The 19,127-nt window shown below is 40.8% G+C and overlaps 1 protein-coding gene across 4 annotated transcripts in view; it reads right to left on the bottom strand.

Annotated features, from left to right (window-relative positions):
* The window catches only part of GPR26 (G protein-coupled receptor 26), a 28,704-nt gene extending 20,206 nt beyond the window's left edge, over positions 1 to 8,498 (bottom strand). For all 4 annotated transcript variants that reach the window (XR_004001399.1, XR_004001398.1, XM_030570995.1 and 1 more), the window contains exon 1: positions 7,731 to 8,498. Coding sequence is in view for 2 of the 4 variants with exons in the window: in XM_030570995.1 (XP_030426855.1) it covers positions 7,731 to 8,398 (668 nt within the window). In the remaining 2 variants the exon portion in view is untranslated. The remainder of the gene's footprint in view (positions 1 to 7,730) is intronic.
* Between the last annotated feature and the right edge of the window lie 10,629 nt (positions 8,499 to 19,127).

The raw sequence follows: 19,127 nt of genomic DNA, 5'->3' as shown, positions 1-19,127 counted from the left end.
AGAATCATATCTCAACAATGCCACATGTGCAAATTCTCTTTTTATTTTTTTGTTTTTGTTTTTTGATCTCTTCAAGGGTAAAAGTGGAATTTTTATATCTTCGGGAAAGGGTTCCACTGGAATCCAGGATTTGCTTTCAGTCCTGAATGAACTGGGAAATTGGATTTTAAATATGTGGTGTTTTAGATCTAGACCATCTATTTTAGGTTATTTGTAGAGGTTTTTATTGCTTCCTCTTTGCCCTGTAAAGCTGGACTCATGGCAACTCAGCCACCTGGCTTTCTAGGTGAAGGAACATAATCCAAAAAAACCCCAATTCTCATCAATTTTTTTAACTCTTTAAAATATTTTTTCTCTATGCTATGTGGCATATTTGGAATGATTTATTATTCAGGTTTTATTAGCACTCAACTGGGACACTGCATATGTCACTCAAGACTTCCTCACTTGTGAGTAACACAACCATCCCAAAGCATGTGATAAACACATCACATCTTAATATATTTTCTTTCACTCTTTTTCTTAGACACGTATACATGTATTTATGTGTATATGTATATTTCCATATGCAAATGCACCTTTATGAATATTAGGGCTGTCAAGCAATTAAAAATTGAGATTAATCGCACAATTAAAAAAATCAATTGCGAGTAATTACATGATTGATCACACTGTTAAACAATAATAGAATACCATTTATTTAAATATTTTTGGGTGTTTTCTACATTTTCAAATATACTGATTTCAGTTACAACACAGAATACAAAGTATAGAGTGCTCACTTTATATTATTTTTATTACAAATATTTGCACTGTAAAAAACAAAAGAAATTGTTTGTTTTCAATTCACCTAAAACAAGTACTGCAGTGCAATCTCTTTATCATGAAAGTTTAACTTACAAATGTAGAATTATGTACAAAAAATGCATTCAAAAATAAAAAATGTAAAATTATGGAGGCTGCAAGTCACTCAGTCCAACTTCTTGTTCAGCCAATTGCTCAGACAAATAAATTTGTTTATATTTGTAGGAGATAATGCTCCCACTTCTTGTTTATAACATCACCTGAAAGTGAGAACAGGCATTCTCGTGGCACAGTTGTAGCCAGTGTTGCAGGATATTCACGTGCCAGATGCGCTAAAGATTCATATGTCCCTTCATGCTTCAGTCATCATTCCCAGGGGACATGCGTCCATGCTGATGATGATTCTGCTTGATAACAGTCCAAAGCAATGTGTACTGATGCATGTTCATTTTCATTATCTGAGTCAGATGCCACCAGCATAAGGTTGATTTTCTTTTTTGGTGACTCGGGTTCTGTAGTTTCCACATCAGAGTGTTGCTTTCTTAAGAGTTCTGAAAGCATGCTCCACACCTCATCCCTCTCAGATTTTGAAGGCACTTCAGATTCTTAAACCTTGGGTCGAGTGTGGTAGCTATATTTAGAAATCTCACACTGGTACCTTCTTTGCGTTTTGTCAAATCTGCAGCGAAAGTGTTCTTAAAATGAACATGTGCTGGGTCATCATCCAAAACTGCTATAACATGAAATATATGGTAGAATGCAGGTACAATAGAGAAGGGAACATACAATTCTCCCCCAAGTAGTTCAGTCACAAATTTAATTAACACATTATTTTTTTAATAAGAGTCATCAGCATGGAAGCATGTCCTCTGGAATAATGACTGAAGCATGAAGGGGCACACAAAAGTTTAGCATAGCTGGCATGTAAGTATCTTGCAATGCCGTCTACAAAAGTGCATGCGAAGCCTGTTCTCACTTTCAGGTGACATTGTAAATAAGGAATGGACAGCATTATTTCCTGTAAATGTAAACAAACTTGTCTGTCTTAGTAATTGGCTGAACAAGAAGTAGGACTGAGTCGACTTCTAGGCTCTGAAGTTTTACATTGTTTTGTTTTTGAGTGCAGTTATGTAGCAAGAACAATCTATATTTGTAAGTTGCACTTTCAGGACAAAATGATTGCACAGTATTTGTATGAGGTGAATTGAAAAATACTATTTCTATTGATTATCATTTTTACAGTGCAAATATTTGTAATAAAAAATACACTTTGAGTTCAATGACAACACAGAGTTCAATATATATGAAAATGTAGAAAAACATCCAAAATATTTAATAAATCTCAATTGTTATTCTATTGCTTGAGAGTGATTAAAACTGTGATTAATCACAATTAATTTTTTAATCACGATTAATTTTTTTGAATTAATTGCATGAGTTAACTGCGATTAATCAACAGCCCTAATGTGTATATATATAAATATATATACATATACATATGTTTCGATAATGATAATAGAACTGCACTCATAATCTACCTTTCATTAAAGTTTCTTCAGATCACTGAGATCATTAAATAAGGAAATTTCACAACTATGCTATACTCTGTTGGAAAGCTGGTATAAAGCAATTCATTCTAGAATGGAAAATTTATGAGATAATGGACTTTCAAATAACCACAATCTAATATATAGAAGCTAATTTTTGGGTGGCAGATTTCTAAATTTTCTAGCCATCTACTCCGATATATAAGTAAGGCAACATGGCTTTATGAGTAGAGAGATGAAAAACAATAGTAGTAAATTTTTTTAAAGGTGTGCCTAAACAAACACATGATCATGTGAAGTGTTTTAAAAGTTTTCTTGGCACTCATTTTGGATGATCTTCAAAAATTACCTGTTGCTTTACCATTCAGGAATAATGTGACCATCCTTTCCAGCATTATGCACCCTTGTGTGTACATATATATGTGTATATATATATTGGTACATAAGGTCCCAGTCCTGAATTATGAACCACAGGGGGCAGAGGGATGTGCGTACATGTTTCTCAATGCAGGATTGTGGCCTAAATATATTCCATCCAAAAAGAGGAATTGGGCACTGGCAAGTCAGGAAATGCTAAGTGAAGGACAAACACTCAGCTTGAACTTTGTATCCCCATTCACATTCCTTAACATATAGTCTCTGTTTGTCATCATATAGATAATGCAATAAAAACTGGGATTTTGTATAAATCTCATATGCAGGCCATATACTCTACCATATTGTACTGGTGTATAACACAGATGGTGCAAGAGTTTGGGAAAATAATTGAGTGGGAAGAACCCTTTTGTATGCTGGGGTTCACCATCATTTTGACTACAAAAATTTAACATTTATAGATCAGATTAAGGATGCAAAGGGGAAAATGAATATTTGTTATGGAAAATAAGAGGTAGACAGAAGGGGCAGGGGAGAGAAAGAGGGAGAGACTGTGGTTAAGGAGAAAGAAACTGGAGCACAGACATTATGGAGAAAATGTAGGTAAAAAGGGGTGATTGGGGGGCATGGAGGATGGAGAGTGACTGATTGAATGAAATGAAAATTGAGAGATGTTGGGGTTATAGTATTAAAAAAGTGGAAAGATCTGTGTGTGTAATGATTATGCCATGTATTGTGCTTACATTGTAATTGTCTGGAGCTCACACTGTCTTTTTTGTTAGCAGTTTGCACCGTGCCTCATAATGGTCTCTTGAGTATGTGGGATGTTTGAAATGACTGTATTTTCCATCCACAGTGAACAACAGGTGAATTATTCAGGTCTTGCCAAACAATACAGAGACGACTAGATTACACCGTTACATCTTTGTGCCTCCTATTTGACGCCTTTTAATCATTCCTAAGGAACTTCCTTTCTGTGGTGAGGGAGTTTTTTCTTTTCTTTCCTTCTCTGTCTTTATTCCCTTTCGTTGTCTCATTCAATTGTCTTCTCGGCTCCAGGTATTTCCCACTTTTATATTCCTGCCATATTTTTTTCATTTTCCACAGTTTCTTTATATTGTTTTTTTCTCTTCCTTACTCTATCTACATATCTGTTTCCCCTTACATGTGTTGTTGCTGTTAATAGAATTATAACTGTTATTAATATTGAGCGTAGGAACCACAACCATGGATTCTTGAAGTTTATAGGTGTTACAGTAAGAATAATAATTAATAAATGAGCCATCTAGTGGATGAGGATTAGCTGGAGGTATACAGTATATTCTTGACAAATTCAGAATACTATTAGAGGGGTGACAAGTAGTTCATAACTATGTGTGCTATAATTTGGTAATGTATCAGATATAATTGAAGACACTTGGTTTCTAACTCTGGACCCAGAATCCTATGTTAAACACTGCAGTTCAAAAGAGTTCATTAAGTATATGATGTATTTATATTGTCTTATTCCAGAAAGGGTATTTCCTACCTCTGAATCTTTTTTAAACTGTTATAAAATAACTACCCTGTATTATTTTTTAGTTCACCACTGCATAAACTAGGTCAGAATATAACTGCTATATTCTGTATTTTGTTTTTCAATTTTCTTAACCAACTAAGTAGCACTATTTGGAGGAGAGTAAATAATAGCGTTGTTCCTTAAAAATTGCAGATTGTTTAGATAACTGTAAAGTAGTTGCAGTATTCAAGATATTCTCACAATAAATATCAGAAAGCACAAGGGAATACGGCTGATACTAAGGTAAACCTGTCCAATTATCTTTCTAGAATTGGAAGATTTTGCGGATTTGGAATTCTAACTCCCATAGACTCTTTTGAAAATCCCAACCTAATTTCTTAGGCCTTGATCCACAAAATAAATCAATAAGAGAACGTATATATTTAAAGTTATGCATCTGCTGAAGTGCGTTTCTGGACTAGCACTTTATAGACATATGCAGAGATGATAAGAGGGTCTCTGGCCTTTTTATAGGCTTCATATCATAGAAGCTGTTCCAGTGTATGACTGATTCATATACAGTAATTCCATCCATTTGTTACAGCAGTGCTGGACAGCACAGCTACAGATCAAAGTCAGCGAATGTTTCTGTTATTTACAACAGGATTTAAAACTCATTTTACTGTGAAATGTGCAGGAATTTGATATAATGGATGGATTACAATTATCACTAATGGACACGATGTTCTCCATGTTATCCTGTCAGTTTGCAAGATAAGGTGTGTAACATTCACAACCACTTTGGATCAGCCCCTGGTAACTAGAAACCATTATTTCAATGTTTTAGTGCAGAAACATCCTCAAGTTAACACAGGCTAGAGAAAATCATGATAAGTCATATTAGCAATGAGAAGACTTTTCACAAAACAGAAAATGCTTCATTTGGACACTTATTTTTACAATCTTTTAAATACTGTAGGAACTATTTTAGTGCCCAAAGAGTCAAGAACAGTGATGACTGTTTTAATTGGTCCCAATGTAGTCTACAGCACTGCTCATGGAAGTAAACATTACATTTGGTAGTGTTTGCAAGAAATAATACTAAGAACTATTTGGCTATTTTTTATCAACCAAATGGCACATATGGTAGGGGAACCCTTATTACTATGGAGCTATGGATAAGGGAGTGATTTATGCTTGTGAGTCTCATTAATGCCAGCAGGAGATATTCCCTTATCTGCCCCACATCCTTAGTTGAAAACAATTCTAAATTGTTACTTAAGTGGAAAAAGGAAAGATTTTCTGAGCTAAGGTTTCCATTTCTCTCTCATCTAAGTCAACTGCAACTAAAGCAGGCACTAAAGATGAGTGAAATCCTATCCCTTTGGTACTTGGGGACCCAAGACTCAGTGGTACCAGAAATTTGATTCATGTTCTTGTCCCCATGAAGGCAGGATCTTCACCAGTGGGGAGAAACTGTCTTACCCTTCTGGAGCTTGGCTGCTAGCTAACTGCATGCTGAATATCCTCCCAGCAAGAGGAGCCCCTATGTTTGTCTTGCAGGGATAGAGGCTGAGGTTGATCAATAGCAAGGAATGTCACTGTGGATGACTGGAATGGAACCCTTTCTCCATCTCCATACAGACCTCCTCACCCTCTCCCCTCCAATATATCTCCAGACAGATGACCTCCAGTCAACCCACCCAGAGCCAGATCTCCCAAAAAATCTCTTCCCTTCCACCCCACTCTCAGCTCCTCCCCTTCACCACACCCAGATGGACCTTCCTAGACAGATCTACTCTGTTTATACACCTCCTCCCCTTGTCCACCTCCAGCCAGAGACTCCCAGTCAGACGTTTCCTCAGCCCAGCCCCAGTCAGACCATTTTCTCCCTTCCCCCAGCTGAATGTACCTCTAGACAGATCTGTTCCCCTACAATCACTTACTGCGAGTAGCCAGACACACTTCTACTAGATCCCCCAAGCCAGACCAGTTCCTCTGGATCCCCCAAGCCCAATCAACCAGATCCATTCCTCCCTACTTTTCCCCTTGCCAGAGCTCACCCCTCTATCCATTTCCACTCTCCTCAGCCACCCCAGTCAACAAGGCCTTCTCCCACCCAGCCCCAACTAGCCAGACTCCCTACATCCTAAACCAGGACACCGCCAGCCAGACCACCAGACGCGTTCCCTTCCACTGCCACCCAGCAGACTTATCTCCCCACAACAGCCCCCAGACAGACAGACTGGAATACCTGTCCCCCCCCCAAGATCACTCTAGCCTGACTGGCTCTCTTCTATCTCTCCAGCCCCATACCCATCCAGCTCCAGACAGACCTGGACCCCTCAAGAGTTTGGTCCTCTTTTTCCCATCTTGTCTGCCTCCTCTAGCTAGATCTGTTCCCCTCCCAAACCTCTCCCTCTGTGCTTTCCCATCTCCCCCACCCCACCACTACCCCTCTGCCAGACACACTCACCCAGTCAGAGTACCTCTCTTCCTGACTATTGTCCATGGGCTTCTCCCAGCTAGACTCCCTCTGTGCCAGCCTCCACTACACCCTCCTTTCTTACTGACCTGGGAAGAACCCCCAGCAAAAATCTGCTTCCCTCCAGACTTCTCTGCTGGGCTAGATACACCTCCCCCACCCCCACAGATCCCCCAAACTATTCCTTCCTCACACGCTGCAAATACCCCCTTCTGAACCTTCCCCCCACTCCTGTCCTCCTTCAACGCCCCTATGCTCACCTAAGGGTCATTATCCCACTGTATTCCAGGGTCCCATTCCTCCCATACCTAGGCGGGATGGGCTGATGGAAGGTCTCTGAGGCAGATTTAATTCCCGTTCCCGTCAGATTAAGGCTGGCACTGAATGCGCTCGTGCGTGGGTTTACAGCTGGGTGTTCACCTGTGTTTATCTGGTACGTAGTATTGCCTTAGCGTTCTTCCTTCCCGGGGGCTAAAGTTACTGACTCCGCGCTGACAATGCAAGGCTCGAGCAAAGGCATTGCGTTCGGCGCAGCAGTTTCCCACTGTACGTTGTCAAAGTCAAAGGGCAGGCTGAATTTCAGTTTAAACCCTCTCTAGTGGTACCCAGGCACATTTTAGACTGTCGTTAGCAAAACTTCGGCATGTGCTCATCGGAGCCAAAGGGCCACATTCAAAAAACTATTTGCAATGAAAGTGCTCGCTGCTCCTGTGCACTCCACCCCCATGCAATTCCCTGGACGTAAGCCGGGGTCGTTAAATGGCACTGCTTGCCATTATCCCATCTCAGGAGTTATTGGCAGTGAATTTAACAGCAAATGTGAGCGCTACTCAAATAAACATGCTGATTATAAGCAGACCAGGGCTATATTTTAGATTCTCTCCTCCTGTCCTCCCTTCCCCAATCCCTCCTTGCCTTCCTTGGGATACAGTTCGGATCCTTGAACCCAGTCTTGCTCCTGATCTGGCTTCCTTTGCAGTGGGACCCCCTCATTCATTGAGCATACAGACAATCTCCTTACCTGGGATGGATGTCCACCAGCAGCACCAGTGTCTGCATAGTAATCACGTCAATTCGTTTACAGTGAAACCGCGCTACCTTCAGCACTTTGAGATAGGTGAAACACAACACTACGAGGGAGAGGAGGAAGCTGAGGATGTGAAAGATCCCCGTGAAAATCACAAACTGTGTCCTCTCCTCTGATCTGTTGTTGTACAGGGTGCAGGAGGCATAAAGGTGATGGAAACCCACCCAGGAGAGAGAAGCTGCCACTATTGGAAAGGACACAGAGTGTAGCCACGTGTAGCTCAGTATCAGAGCAGCATCTTTGTAACGCATTTTGGAGTGATAACTTAGAGGGAAGACCACAGCTATCCATCTATCTATGCTCAGCGCTGCCATGCTCAGCATGGAGTTCGTGGTCAAGAAAGTCTCCAGGAATCCCACCATGTGGCAAAACTGATCTCCCCCCGGTTGATTCTTGTAAATTATCCCAGCCAGTGTCAGGGGCATGTTCAAGACAGTCATCAACAAGTTGGAGAAGGTCAGGTTGAGGATAAACAATCCCGGGACCTGCTTGCGGATGTCGGCGCTGTACAAGAAGCAGATCAGCACCAGCACGTTGGACAGCAATGACACGAGGATCAGGACCACAACCGAGAAAGCCAGGATCACTTCCCAAATGTTCATGGTGCGTCCATTCACAGGAGGAACATTTCCCAAACTGCACCCAGCGGGCACCCAGAGAACATGGTACGAGGCACTCTCACCTCCTCCTCCTCCCCAGCCTGCTCACACTCCGGCATGCCCTCGGTATTTTTAGAAGAACTGCAGTTTCTCCCCCCTCCCCTCCCTCCGCTGCTTCTTTCCACGTCAACGCTTTCAGAGACGTGCACAAAGGCACTGGGAATGCCTGTCAAACGGCGAGGAGGGCTTTAAAAAATCAGCAGGACTGAACCACTGTCTCCGATCCTTCCATCCAAAAGAAGCAGGTTGTTCTGAGAAGCGGCTCTCCTGAGATCCCTAATTATCAGTCCCAGCAATTCACCGAGTGCATTTAGACTCTCCCTCCCCTCTCCCACCCCTTTAGGGCTGAATCTAACCTGCTTTTAGGATCACAGATAAAACCCCGATTCATTGATTAAAGCATGCACACTGCTGGTGCTTCGCAGACATTAATGGGTCTGTCGTCCCTCCTCGCCCCTTAGAAAGCTGCAAGAGTGACTAGACTTTCCTCAGGAGAAATCCCATGCTTCTATTTAATCGATTTAGCCATTAATTTACAAACAACAGACATGTAACTGAGTTCCTAAACTCCAGTATTTTTCTTGCATTTCACTGCATCTGTTTGCACATTCACTAGTGTTCAGCCACGGCCCAGGCTCTTCTTTGTACAGATTAGCTGCACTCAAAAGGAGGGTCAGGATAATATATTCTATTACTATTCTTACAGTGTTATAGGGATACAATAATAATTCTATAGCTTATACTTCTTTTCATCCATGGATCTCTGAGCAGCCTACACCTCTTTGTCCCCTTTTAGAAAGGGAGAAATCAAGGCACGGAAGGGCAAAGTAACTTGCCTCAAGGTCACATAGCAGGTCAGTGGCAGAGGAACAGGACCGGGGTCTCCTGACTCCCTATGACAACATTTGTTTCATCTTAATCAACACCAAGCCCCTGTAATAAAAGGTGAATGACACCTGTGTGTGCATAAACAAGATGCAGTTTGGCAAAGACAAACTGAGCCTGGTAGGAACTATATGCAATTAGTTGTTAAAATTAAACCTGGTTGGTGTTCTGATTTTTAAATCAAAGGAATTAAAAGGTTTTCTGGGTACAAATTTCCTTTCCTATTACTTTAAAATTGCTCTAATTAAAATACTTGAATGTTGCAAGCAAGCAATGCTGCCTTCTGAACAAGGCAGTCAATTCTTAATACTCCTGCTATAAGAATGCAAAATATACCCTGCTGCAGGGTTATGATGGCTTAATAAGCGCATAGTACAGTATGTGTGTGTGCAGGGACTACATTTTTAAAAGGATTTTTTACTGCTTACTTCTATCACTCTCACAGTACAGTTCATGGTTGATTTACAGTGTCTATTCATTTTAAAAATACCCAACCTCTAATTCATCTGCTGTATCAATGGCTTGTGTATTAGTGAAGGGCCCCATATTCTTCCATCTGATGTTTCTTGCTTAACACAGATTTAACAAAGAGAAAGCGAGAGAAAATTAACATACTAAGCCACATGAACGTGCCATTAAAGTTCTTGGGCTCATTTATCTCTAACACTGGGCAGAGGACACAGATCCTTTGCCTTGACAAAAGGCAAACTGGGAATCAAATAGTCCAGAGCATAAAGAGGCCCAATTTCACAGTGGTCTCCCTCACACCAGGACAAAAGTTAAGCATCCTTGTCATAGGGTGAATTGTTCCTGTAAGGAAGTAAGACTCCAGCTTCGGATCTGTGCCTCAGTCAGCTGAGAAAGGGTCATGTCGCAGCAGCCTGTAGGTAGTGCATCCTGTCAGGGGACTTTTGCTCAGTTACAGGGATAGTAGGGACTGGGAAAGACTTGGCATAGATCTCTCCACAGAGGCCCAGAATAGGACCAGCATACCTCCCTGCCCAGCTGAAGCAGGTGCGTCAGAAAAGACTGATGAAGTATGACAGCAGGAGACCCAAGATGAGCAGGACATTCCAGAGTATCTCCATAAAGAGGCCTGGAAAGACTCCTGGTGTGAGAAACCTGGTGTCTGAAACTGGGGCATCAGGGGTAGCTGTGGAGCCTTGTGGTACAGGCCAAATGGCCTGGGGATGTGCTGTTACAAGGGTGAGTTGGAAAGAGTTAAAGAATGTGGGAATATATTCAATTGCTTCCTCCCCTGATTCAGCCACGCATCCACCCTATCCTGCCATGTGTGCTCTAGGATTAGTACTGCAGGGCAGCTCCATGAAGCAATGCCTCCACTTCTCTGCTTCAGTGGCTGCAATTTTCCATGGTTTCAGAGAGCTGTGGCAAGTGGGTTGATTTCAGCACTGAAGGAGGAGGAGGGGTGAGAGGGAAATGGGATTCTGTGGAGCAGAGGGAGGATACCACAAGAAAGGGGGTCTTTCTGGGGGTGATAGAAATGGGAAGATAATGTGTTGGACCTACATGAGAGACAGAAGAGGGACATCAGGATCAGGTCTGGTGGGAGGGCCTGGAGCGAGCAGGTCTGGCTTGACAATGGAGAAAGATGGTGTGTTAGTCTGTCAGGAGAGGCCCAGTGGGGGAGTGGGTTTGGATGAGGGAGACAGAAAAAGAAAAGGGATTTGGGTGGTGATGGTGGAGAGGATATATCGGTCAGGATTGGGTGGGCTGGCAGTGGTAGAGGACAGTAGGTCTGCAGTAAGAGTGGTGTTAGAGTTTGAATTAGAGGTTTTTCTCTTCAGAGATTATATCCTCAAATTTTGGAACAGATACACTCTTTTTCATACCAGAAACAAAGATTGAACACTTGCTTTAATTGCAAAATAGAACCCAGCCTTAACTGTGGAATTACTGCTGCTGCTCCTAATATATTCCTCAAGAAAGAAACAGAATTCCTAACAGCTTCTAGGAGCTATTAATATTAAATAGGGGGCTGCAGTGTTGGAGGGACAACCTTTGGATGAGACATTAAATGAGGCTGTCTGTGTAGGTGCTACCCATATGGCACAGGTTATAAAGCACAGAGGAGAAACTGACTGTCCTGCTGACATTCCCTATGCTGGTACAGTATGTTCTAATGTCCAAGGAAGTGTAGGCCATTGCCACTATTTTGCTTGACAGTTCAGCTAACAAAGGTTAGTGAGGACTTCAGAGTTTAGAGTGAGGTAAATCCTACCCCCACATCAGCAGAGCAACGTGTAGAGGGAGCATGATGCAGGGAGTTCACCTGTAATGGGGGTAGTGCGAAGTGGATCAATGACTATAAGCATCCACAAACCAACCCTCACCCTGTGTACTGGGGGCACAGAAGCCATTCAGGCTGTTGAAGCTGAGAGGCTTCTAAAGCAGGGGTGGATTGGTTCTGTGGCCTCTCTGTGACATTCCCCAACCAACCAGAACAGCCTCATTTGTAGCACACTTCTGAGTTCATAACTGCTTTCAGATAGCACCCCCAGAGGTGTGAGACAATCCAAATGGGCAAGGAGAGGGTGGGATAAGGGCCTCGTCTCTCTCTGCACCAGCTGACAGACCTGACCACCAGCAGAAGACAAGTGCACGTTAAGGGGTGTTGTAGCAGACTCATTCCTCCTTCATGCCCAGGAGTTCTTGGGGGTGTTGTCTATAAGTATTCTTGGGATCAGAACCTGGGTCTGCAAAGCCTGGGAGAGCTGACATTCCCACATCATCACTCAGAGGCCTTGTAGAGCTACCTCCAAGGAGCACTGTGGCACTTAGGTGCTGCATGAAATACCGCCCCAAATGGTCCAGAGTGACAGCACCCTGCAGCTGTCTGAGTGGCCCATGGTCACTATTTAGCCCTGGAGGGTGCCCCAGGAAGTTGCTGGGGTAAATATACAGATTTCTGGCAGCCTATGACTCCAGACCTCATCTCTTTTTCTGATCTCCAGCCTCTGACCCAAGCCTGATTTGGATCCTGACTCTTGCATCCTGATTCCAGCCTGGTAACAATCTCTGATCTCTGGCCTCTGACCTCAGCCTGACTCTGACCCTGACTCTTCCTTAACAGTCCTGGGTTTAGTGATTACTATGATCCCTGTTTGCTGACTACTGCCTTGTGGTCATCCTTGACTTGTGGACACCAGCCCAGATGTGACTGCTAGGCCAGGCTGCCTGTGCCCCTGTCCCTTACATTGTGTCTCTGATGTGTTCCTAATGAGGTAGCTCATCTTTGTGTCTACCCACTAGGGCCGGACTTTTCAAGCACAAAAAAGCCTTCTGTGTCTATCTTCTTTATGTTGTGCTCATCACTATGATAGCTGAGCTCCTTATTACAAATCCTAAAGTTATATGGATCCCTGATTCTCTTTCCCTGCCTCTCCCCATTGGTAAGTTGTTACTGCTATTATTATTATTATTATCATTATTATTATTGTGGCAAAGCTACACTGTGAAGTATTCCTAGGTTTACTACTTCAAAATCTATTGAATTCACAAACACATTCTTTGTTATAGGAGATTGTTTGGCTCCAGAGTAAAGAAACCATCCTTATGTGTAAGGTCTAAATGACATAGATTTACAGCAAAGCAATTGTACTCCAATTGAAAATACGGATTTCAACGAAGAGCTGAGGTTTGCTGTCTATCATTCACTCAAATTCCAATACATATGATAAATTGCAGAAGCCCTTATACTGCACATACCTCTTCCCTCATTTAGTTATCTCTGCAGCTGTGGGGTTATTATTTACTGTCTTTGGATATAGCAGTTTATAGCTAAGAAACAGTGATAGAATCCACAAAAAAGTGCATATTGCATTCAACAAGGGGAAAATGTGCTGTGAATATCCTGTCATTGCAGAGGCAGTAATATGCTGTAAGATTTGAGTGTAAGTTCCTTAGGAAAGAGACCGTACCTTTTATTCATCTGTAATATATCCATGCTACCATATAAATATTATCAATATCTAGAACTATAAGCCAACTATTTACCAGTGACATCTGAAAACACAGTAGACATTGATTTAGGGAATCAACAATTGATTGGCATTTAATATATTATAATCAGATCATAATAATACAACAATGTCTTTAGCTATGTGTTTGTGCACTGTAAGAACATAAGAACATAAGAACGGCCGTACCGGGTCAGACCAAAGGTCCATCTAGCCCAGTATCTGTCTACCGACAGTGGCCAATGCCAGGTGCCCCAGAGGGAGAGAAGCTAACAGGCAATGATCAAGTGATCTCTCTCCTGCCATCCATCTCCATCCTCTGATGAACAGAGGCTAGGGACACCATTCTTTACCCTTCCTGCCTAATAGTCATTTATGGACTTAGCCACCACAAATTTATCCAATTCCCTTTTAAACACTGTAAGGGCCTGATCTCAGTTGGAGCCACTAGGTGCTCTTACAATACCAATAATAAATAATCATCATTAATGTACAGTCTATAATTGTATACCACACATCTTTTCCTTGTGCATTGGCATATAATTAATATTTCCTTTGCTATGTGACAATATATCATAATTACTATGAGGGTTCACTTTCTTTACCTAGATATCACCTTAGATATATAGCAAAACCACTGTAGTATTCTGAAACTTGCCCGGGCAAGAGGTTAACTTCTCACTCTTCACAAAACCATTTCCATAACATTTTTGTCTATATTAGGAACTGGTCTAAGGCATGAGGCTAATTAAATCTTTGTTATTTAGGGTTCATTACTGTAGTTTAAATGTTCTTTAATTTTCAAAAGCCTTTGGGGGGAAAATGCAATTGAATTATATCGCTGGTAAATAAGTTGCTCAATGTGAATTAGTGAATTTGGGTCCTTAATGGTACAATTCAGGAGACTCTTTTTTGAAAAAGTGGCCCTAATTGATTAAAACCTCTAAGCCACTTATTCTATAAGAAACTAATACTGTGTGTCTAAACAACTGAGAAAACAAATTAGGGCTCTACACTGAAGAGTTCATTAAGATTATATGTATTTCAGTAGGAATGACTATTGCAACTTGGAAATTCCTTGTTTGGGTCCCACTTTCGTATTCCAAGTGCACTTTTCCCCACCACTTTTCCTCCTTCACTAACAATGTCAGAAATTTTACAAACAGGTACTTTATATTTTTGATGACTAGAGGAGTTTGCTCACCTTGTAGCAGTATCTTTGCCAGTTCAAACGTCGCCAGCCTCTCTCAAACAGCAGCATATCTGGAGATGGTGTATGGGCATTTCCTCTGGCCTCTGTCAACCATGATTTTTAATTTGTATATTTTGATTGATTTGAAAATTGGCAGTATTATTAGATTTGCTGCATAAACCCAGTTTATGATCAATTAAACTGTGCTTGAGTAACAGTTTTATTATTCTGATCATACAAGTATCACATGATATATATTAACCCTTTTTTTCAAATGAGCTGAGTAAGATCTTGGTTCTGTTGAGAAAATGGTAAACTTCAATAGGGGCAGAATTTTCACCTTGGTAGTATATCTACAACAGGTAACATGAGTACTGATTTTCATGATGCCTGCATCTTGCTTGGTGACGGACAGGTTAAATGGGGCAGAGAGCACAGATGAATATTCCTTTTCTCAGATGAAAGGGTCAGAAGCAGCAGAGAACCCTTCCTCCTCTGTTTGTGCAAGGAGTTACATGCTGGGGTACTACCATAGTGGAAGTGCTATGAATCTTCTGAAAAGCACTGGCAAGTGTGGGAGAGGAAAAGGCATGAGGAACCTCCACTCTTTGTATGCTCTCTTCAGCTCGATACTGCACAAAACCTACACAGCAGTTAGCCTCTTCACTGAGGATGGAAAGGTGAAGAGGACATGGTTCCCTGGTTCCCCTGCTACTGTGGCCAGTACAGCTAGCATGGGGCAGAGGTGAATGAATTTTGCACCTTCTTCAAGTGTGTTGCAGTGGCTGTAATCCCTTATATTTCCCCTCCCTGGTGCACATCCATGCTGCCCCCATGCTGCCCTCAGTGAATGGCTTTTGCCTTAAAGGAAGACCAAAGCTTTTAGCCTGGAATCTTTTTATTGGTGCCTCTTTATAAACTGAAATATGTGTCTTAAAGAGATGCATGACTATTGAGTAGAATGATTTCCACCCTATTTCCCCTTCCCTTATGTACTGCATTGTTCTGAGAATATCACTTGTGGACTATAGCCTGCATTTGAAATCATTTTTTAAGTTTTCATAAGCCACTGCTTTCTCATAAGCCACTGCTTTCTCAAACTACATAGAGAGAACCCTTTCTATATTTCACTACCCAGCTCTGTACTTGCACGATTTGAGACATGCTAGTGCAGTGACAATTACTACAATGTTATTTACTAAAGCTCTTCTACTGAATGATTAATGCTCAGGTTGTCACTAACTGTTAGTTTGCTTCATGGAATTAAAAAAAACATCAAGTCTTCAGGCACAGGGATGCTGCTTCTGGCTGCCTGATGCATAGATTTTTTTTTAAGGGTTCTTAGGGTAGACTAGGGAATCAGATCAATCCAGCAGCAGCAGCAGCAACCCACATGAATCTTTGACTCAGGAGCTTTCTGTGGGTGGATGCACATGTGTGGGTGGAAGGCACTGCTCTTTCTGTGGTCTGTTTTTGAATAATTTCTGAGCTTTATTCCCTGTAACCAAGTCAGTGGCTGAACTGTGCTCAATTCCTTGGTGTGCCTATGGCAGTAAATGTAGCTGTCTTCATTATCTATGTAAATATGAGAGATGATACTGACATAGATTTTTGTAGCATCAATGCAATATTTAGTTCTTAAATTATATATTTTTTTAATCTCATGGGTACGGTATCCTCAGTAGCGTAAATATTGCCAAGTCATACCTCTGCTTTATTTCAAAAGTGCATTGTACACTATTACTGCAATTTTTGATAGTTTGTTTCCAGAGTGAACTGCATTCTGTTATTTCTTTGAATGTTAAATTACATTTCAACATATTTTAAATAAGATGATGTGGCAGGTATGACTACATTAGCTGGCTTATCCCCAAACATAATGTACTGATGAGAGATGGTTGAATTTTTCTGACCATATTTTTTTCATTGAAAAAATTAGTTTTGTCAAAATTGAAAATGTATAAGTATTAATAAAATTACATATTTCGCTTTCTGCCTAAATTATTATGAAGATGAGAACAAATGCCAATGTGTGTTTGAAAGAGGATTGGTGAGGATTCCCCATGAGGGAAGATAGTGAGCATGAAATATTAAAGTTATCTCTACAGTAGTGTTAGAATTCAGCTGCTAGAAGTGGTGCAGATGCCCATTTTGTTAGGCCTGCCACTCATGGGATCCACTGGGGGCTCTCGGTGAAGTGCAGAGCTTTTATGTAAATGGTCTAACAATATGAGCTGTACTAGGGCTGTATCTTGAACTTCGGGGCCTCAATCCTGGCATAATTCCTACTCCATGTTGTGTTTGCTAAACGTGAGTACCGATGTTATTGGTAGTTATGCTGTTACACTATTACAGTAATGGGAGAGGTCTCAAATAAGATCAGGGCCCTATTGTACTAGGCATTTTATATACATATATTAACAGGCAGTCCTTGTCCTGGATGGAAGAGGAGGGGATTTTCAGAGGTGTCTGAGAGATTTAGGAGCAAAAGTCCCATTGGAAGTCTTGGCATAAGGAAATGTTAACTTTCAATGGGTAATATTCTTCTAAATACCTTAAGTGCTTTTTAAAAACTTCTTAAGTAGACAGAATCCTGTCCAACATCACACGGTATGTTATTGGTAGAGCCAGGACTCCCATGCCAGTGCACTGTCTACTAGATCATGCTGCTTACTGAACGTTAGTAACTTTGGATTCATGTTATCCACACAAAGGAGGGTTTGCTATTTTGGGGAGGGGGAATGTAATAGGTAAGAAAAAAACGCTATCTATAGAAAGAGCCAGCAACTGAAAAATGGTACCAAAAGAGATATAAGGCCAAATTCATATCTGAAGTCAATGGAGTTTCACCAGGGATGAATTTGGAATATGACTGCCAAGTATTATAGTTTTTATCACTTCCAGTTTCTGATAACAAAGTGGTGTCTGTCACATCCATATTCCTTGAGGCAGAATCCTCAGTATTCCTGTTTGCCCCATAGTTCTTCAAGATGTTACAGCATAAATCACATCTGTCATCCTTGCCCTTTATAGAAGTGTGCCTGGTATCTCTATTTAGGCATATTTTATACTGGGAATGCCTTCTGCCAATCAGAAGGGCTGAAATGGAGGCCCACAACAAAAAGTCTTGAAAAATGATGCCTAGATTATGTGCATTTCTTTATGCAAACTACTCCATAAAGTACCCACACCTATAGATCTTTCCTTATCCATTGTCTTTTTACTTTCTTTTTAACATATCTATCAGACTATTTCTAACTGAATGTTCATATGTATCGACCTGTATAGCTATATTACATTTCCATTATAACACTGGAGACAGGAGTTATTTTGTGAGTTAGCTTAGATAACTTTGGATTTTACTTATTTGTTGCTATGTTAATTGGGACTGTTTGGAATACAATTCTTGTTACAAGTTCATGGTGGGGGGTTGGGGGATGGGGAATACTTTAGCTCTACGGTGCACCTGCTTTATGACAGGATAGGGCAGGAGACCTTGAACTCACAAAGTTTGCATACATGATGGGACCTCATGACAAGATAGTGCAACTTTTTTTTACTGCTGCTATTCATTGAGCAAAGGTTTTCACTTATTCGTCAACAATGACTAGTTCAGATTATTCTTTCTAATGTGGTTTGGTTTGCACTTGTCATGTTGCCCACTCACCTAGCTTTGTTTGGTCTCCTCTGAACTTCAGGATTCAAATAATTATGTGCCACCTGCAAATTCTGCTACCTAACCGTTTTACCTCTCTTCCATTAATATATAATACAAGTAATATCAGTTCTTTTAGACAAATTTCTATCTACTTTTACCATGTTGTCTGTCTTTAAACCAGTTTATAATCTATATCAGAATTTTACCTCTAATCCTGACACTGCTTAGTTTCCTTAAATAGCTCATTGTGAGGGACTTTGTCAAAGGCTTTTTCAAAGTCTAAATAAATATTAACCTTTTCTCTATTTTGGATTAATCTCCTTTGTTTTAGGTAAAGAATTCCAATAGATCAAAGAAGCACAATATATCTTTACAGTAGCTATGAAGGTTAGCCCCTCTCATACCATGATCTTCTAGATGTTTTATAATTCTGTTTTTGGCTATTGTTTTACCCAGTTTGCCTTGTACTGAAATAAGCCTTTACTACTCTGTAATTCTCAGCATCAGCTCTACTTCCCTTTTAAAAAAAATAGGTAAAATATTTGCTTGTCTCTGGCATAGTAAGTGATTTTAATGAGAAATTGCATATTTTTATTAACTCAGACATTTTATACTTAAATTGTTGATATTGTTTGGATGTTGAAAGGTGCTCAGCTCTCTTGTACTGAAAATTGAGCTTTTCTTTTTTAGTGTGTTTTATTTTTACATCTTGGGACACTAAGCTAGTTCTGAGCAAGTAATTGTCCGTCGTCAGCAATCAGCAGATTCTTGGGCTGAACTATACTGTCACAATGTATTACAATACCTGCAGTTATATTGGTATTGCTTTTGTAAAAGGAAAGGCAGCACTGATACTTGTTTTCAGGTGGCAAAATTTCAAGACTAAAATACCCTCCAATTCACTCACCCTTCTTGACATTGAACAGAACCTTACTGCTGTTAATAGTCCCCTTTTCT

Source organism: Gopherus evgoodei, chromosome 7 (genome assembly GCF_007399415.2).
Source record: "Gopherus evgoodei ecotype Sinaloan lineage chromosome 7, rGopEvg1_v1.p, whole genome shotgun sequence".
In the NCBI taxonomy this organism is placed as follows: domain Eukaryota; kingdom Metazoa; phylum Chordata; order Testudines; family Testudinidae; genus Gopherus; species Gopherus evgoodei.
The sequence above is the reverse complement of the archived record's forward strand: the minus strand, read 5'-3'. Positions and strand labels throughout refer to the sequence as shown.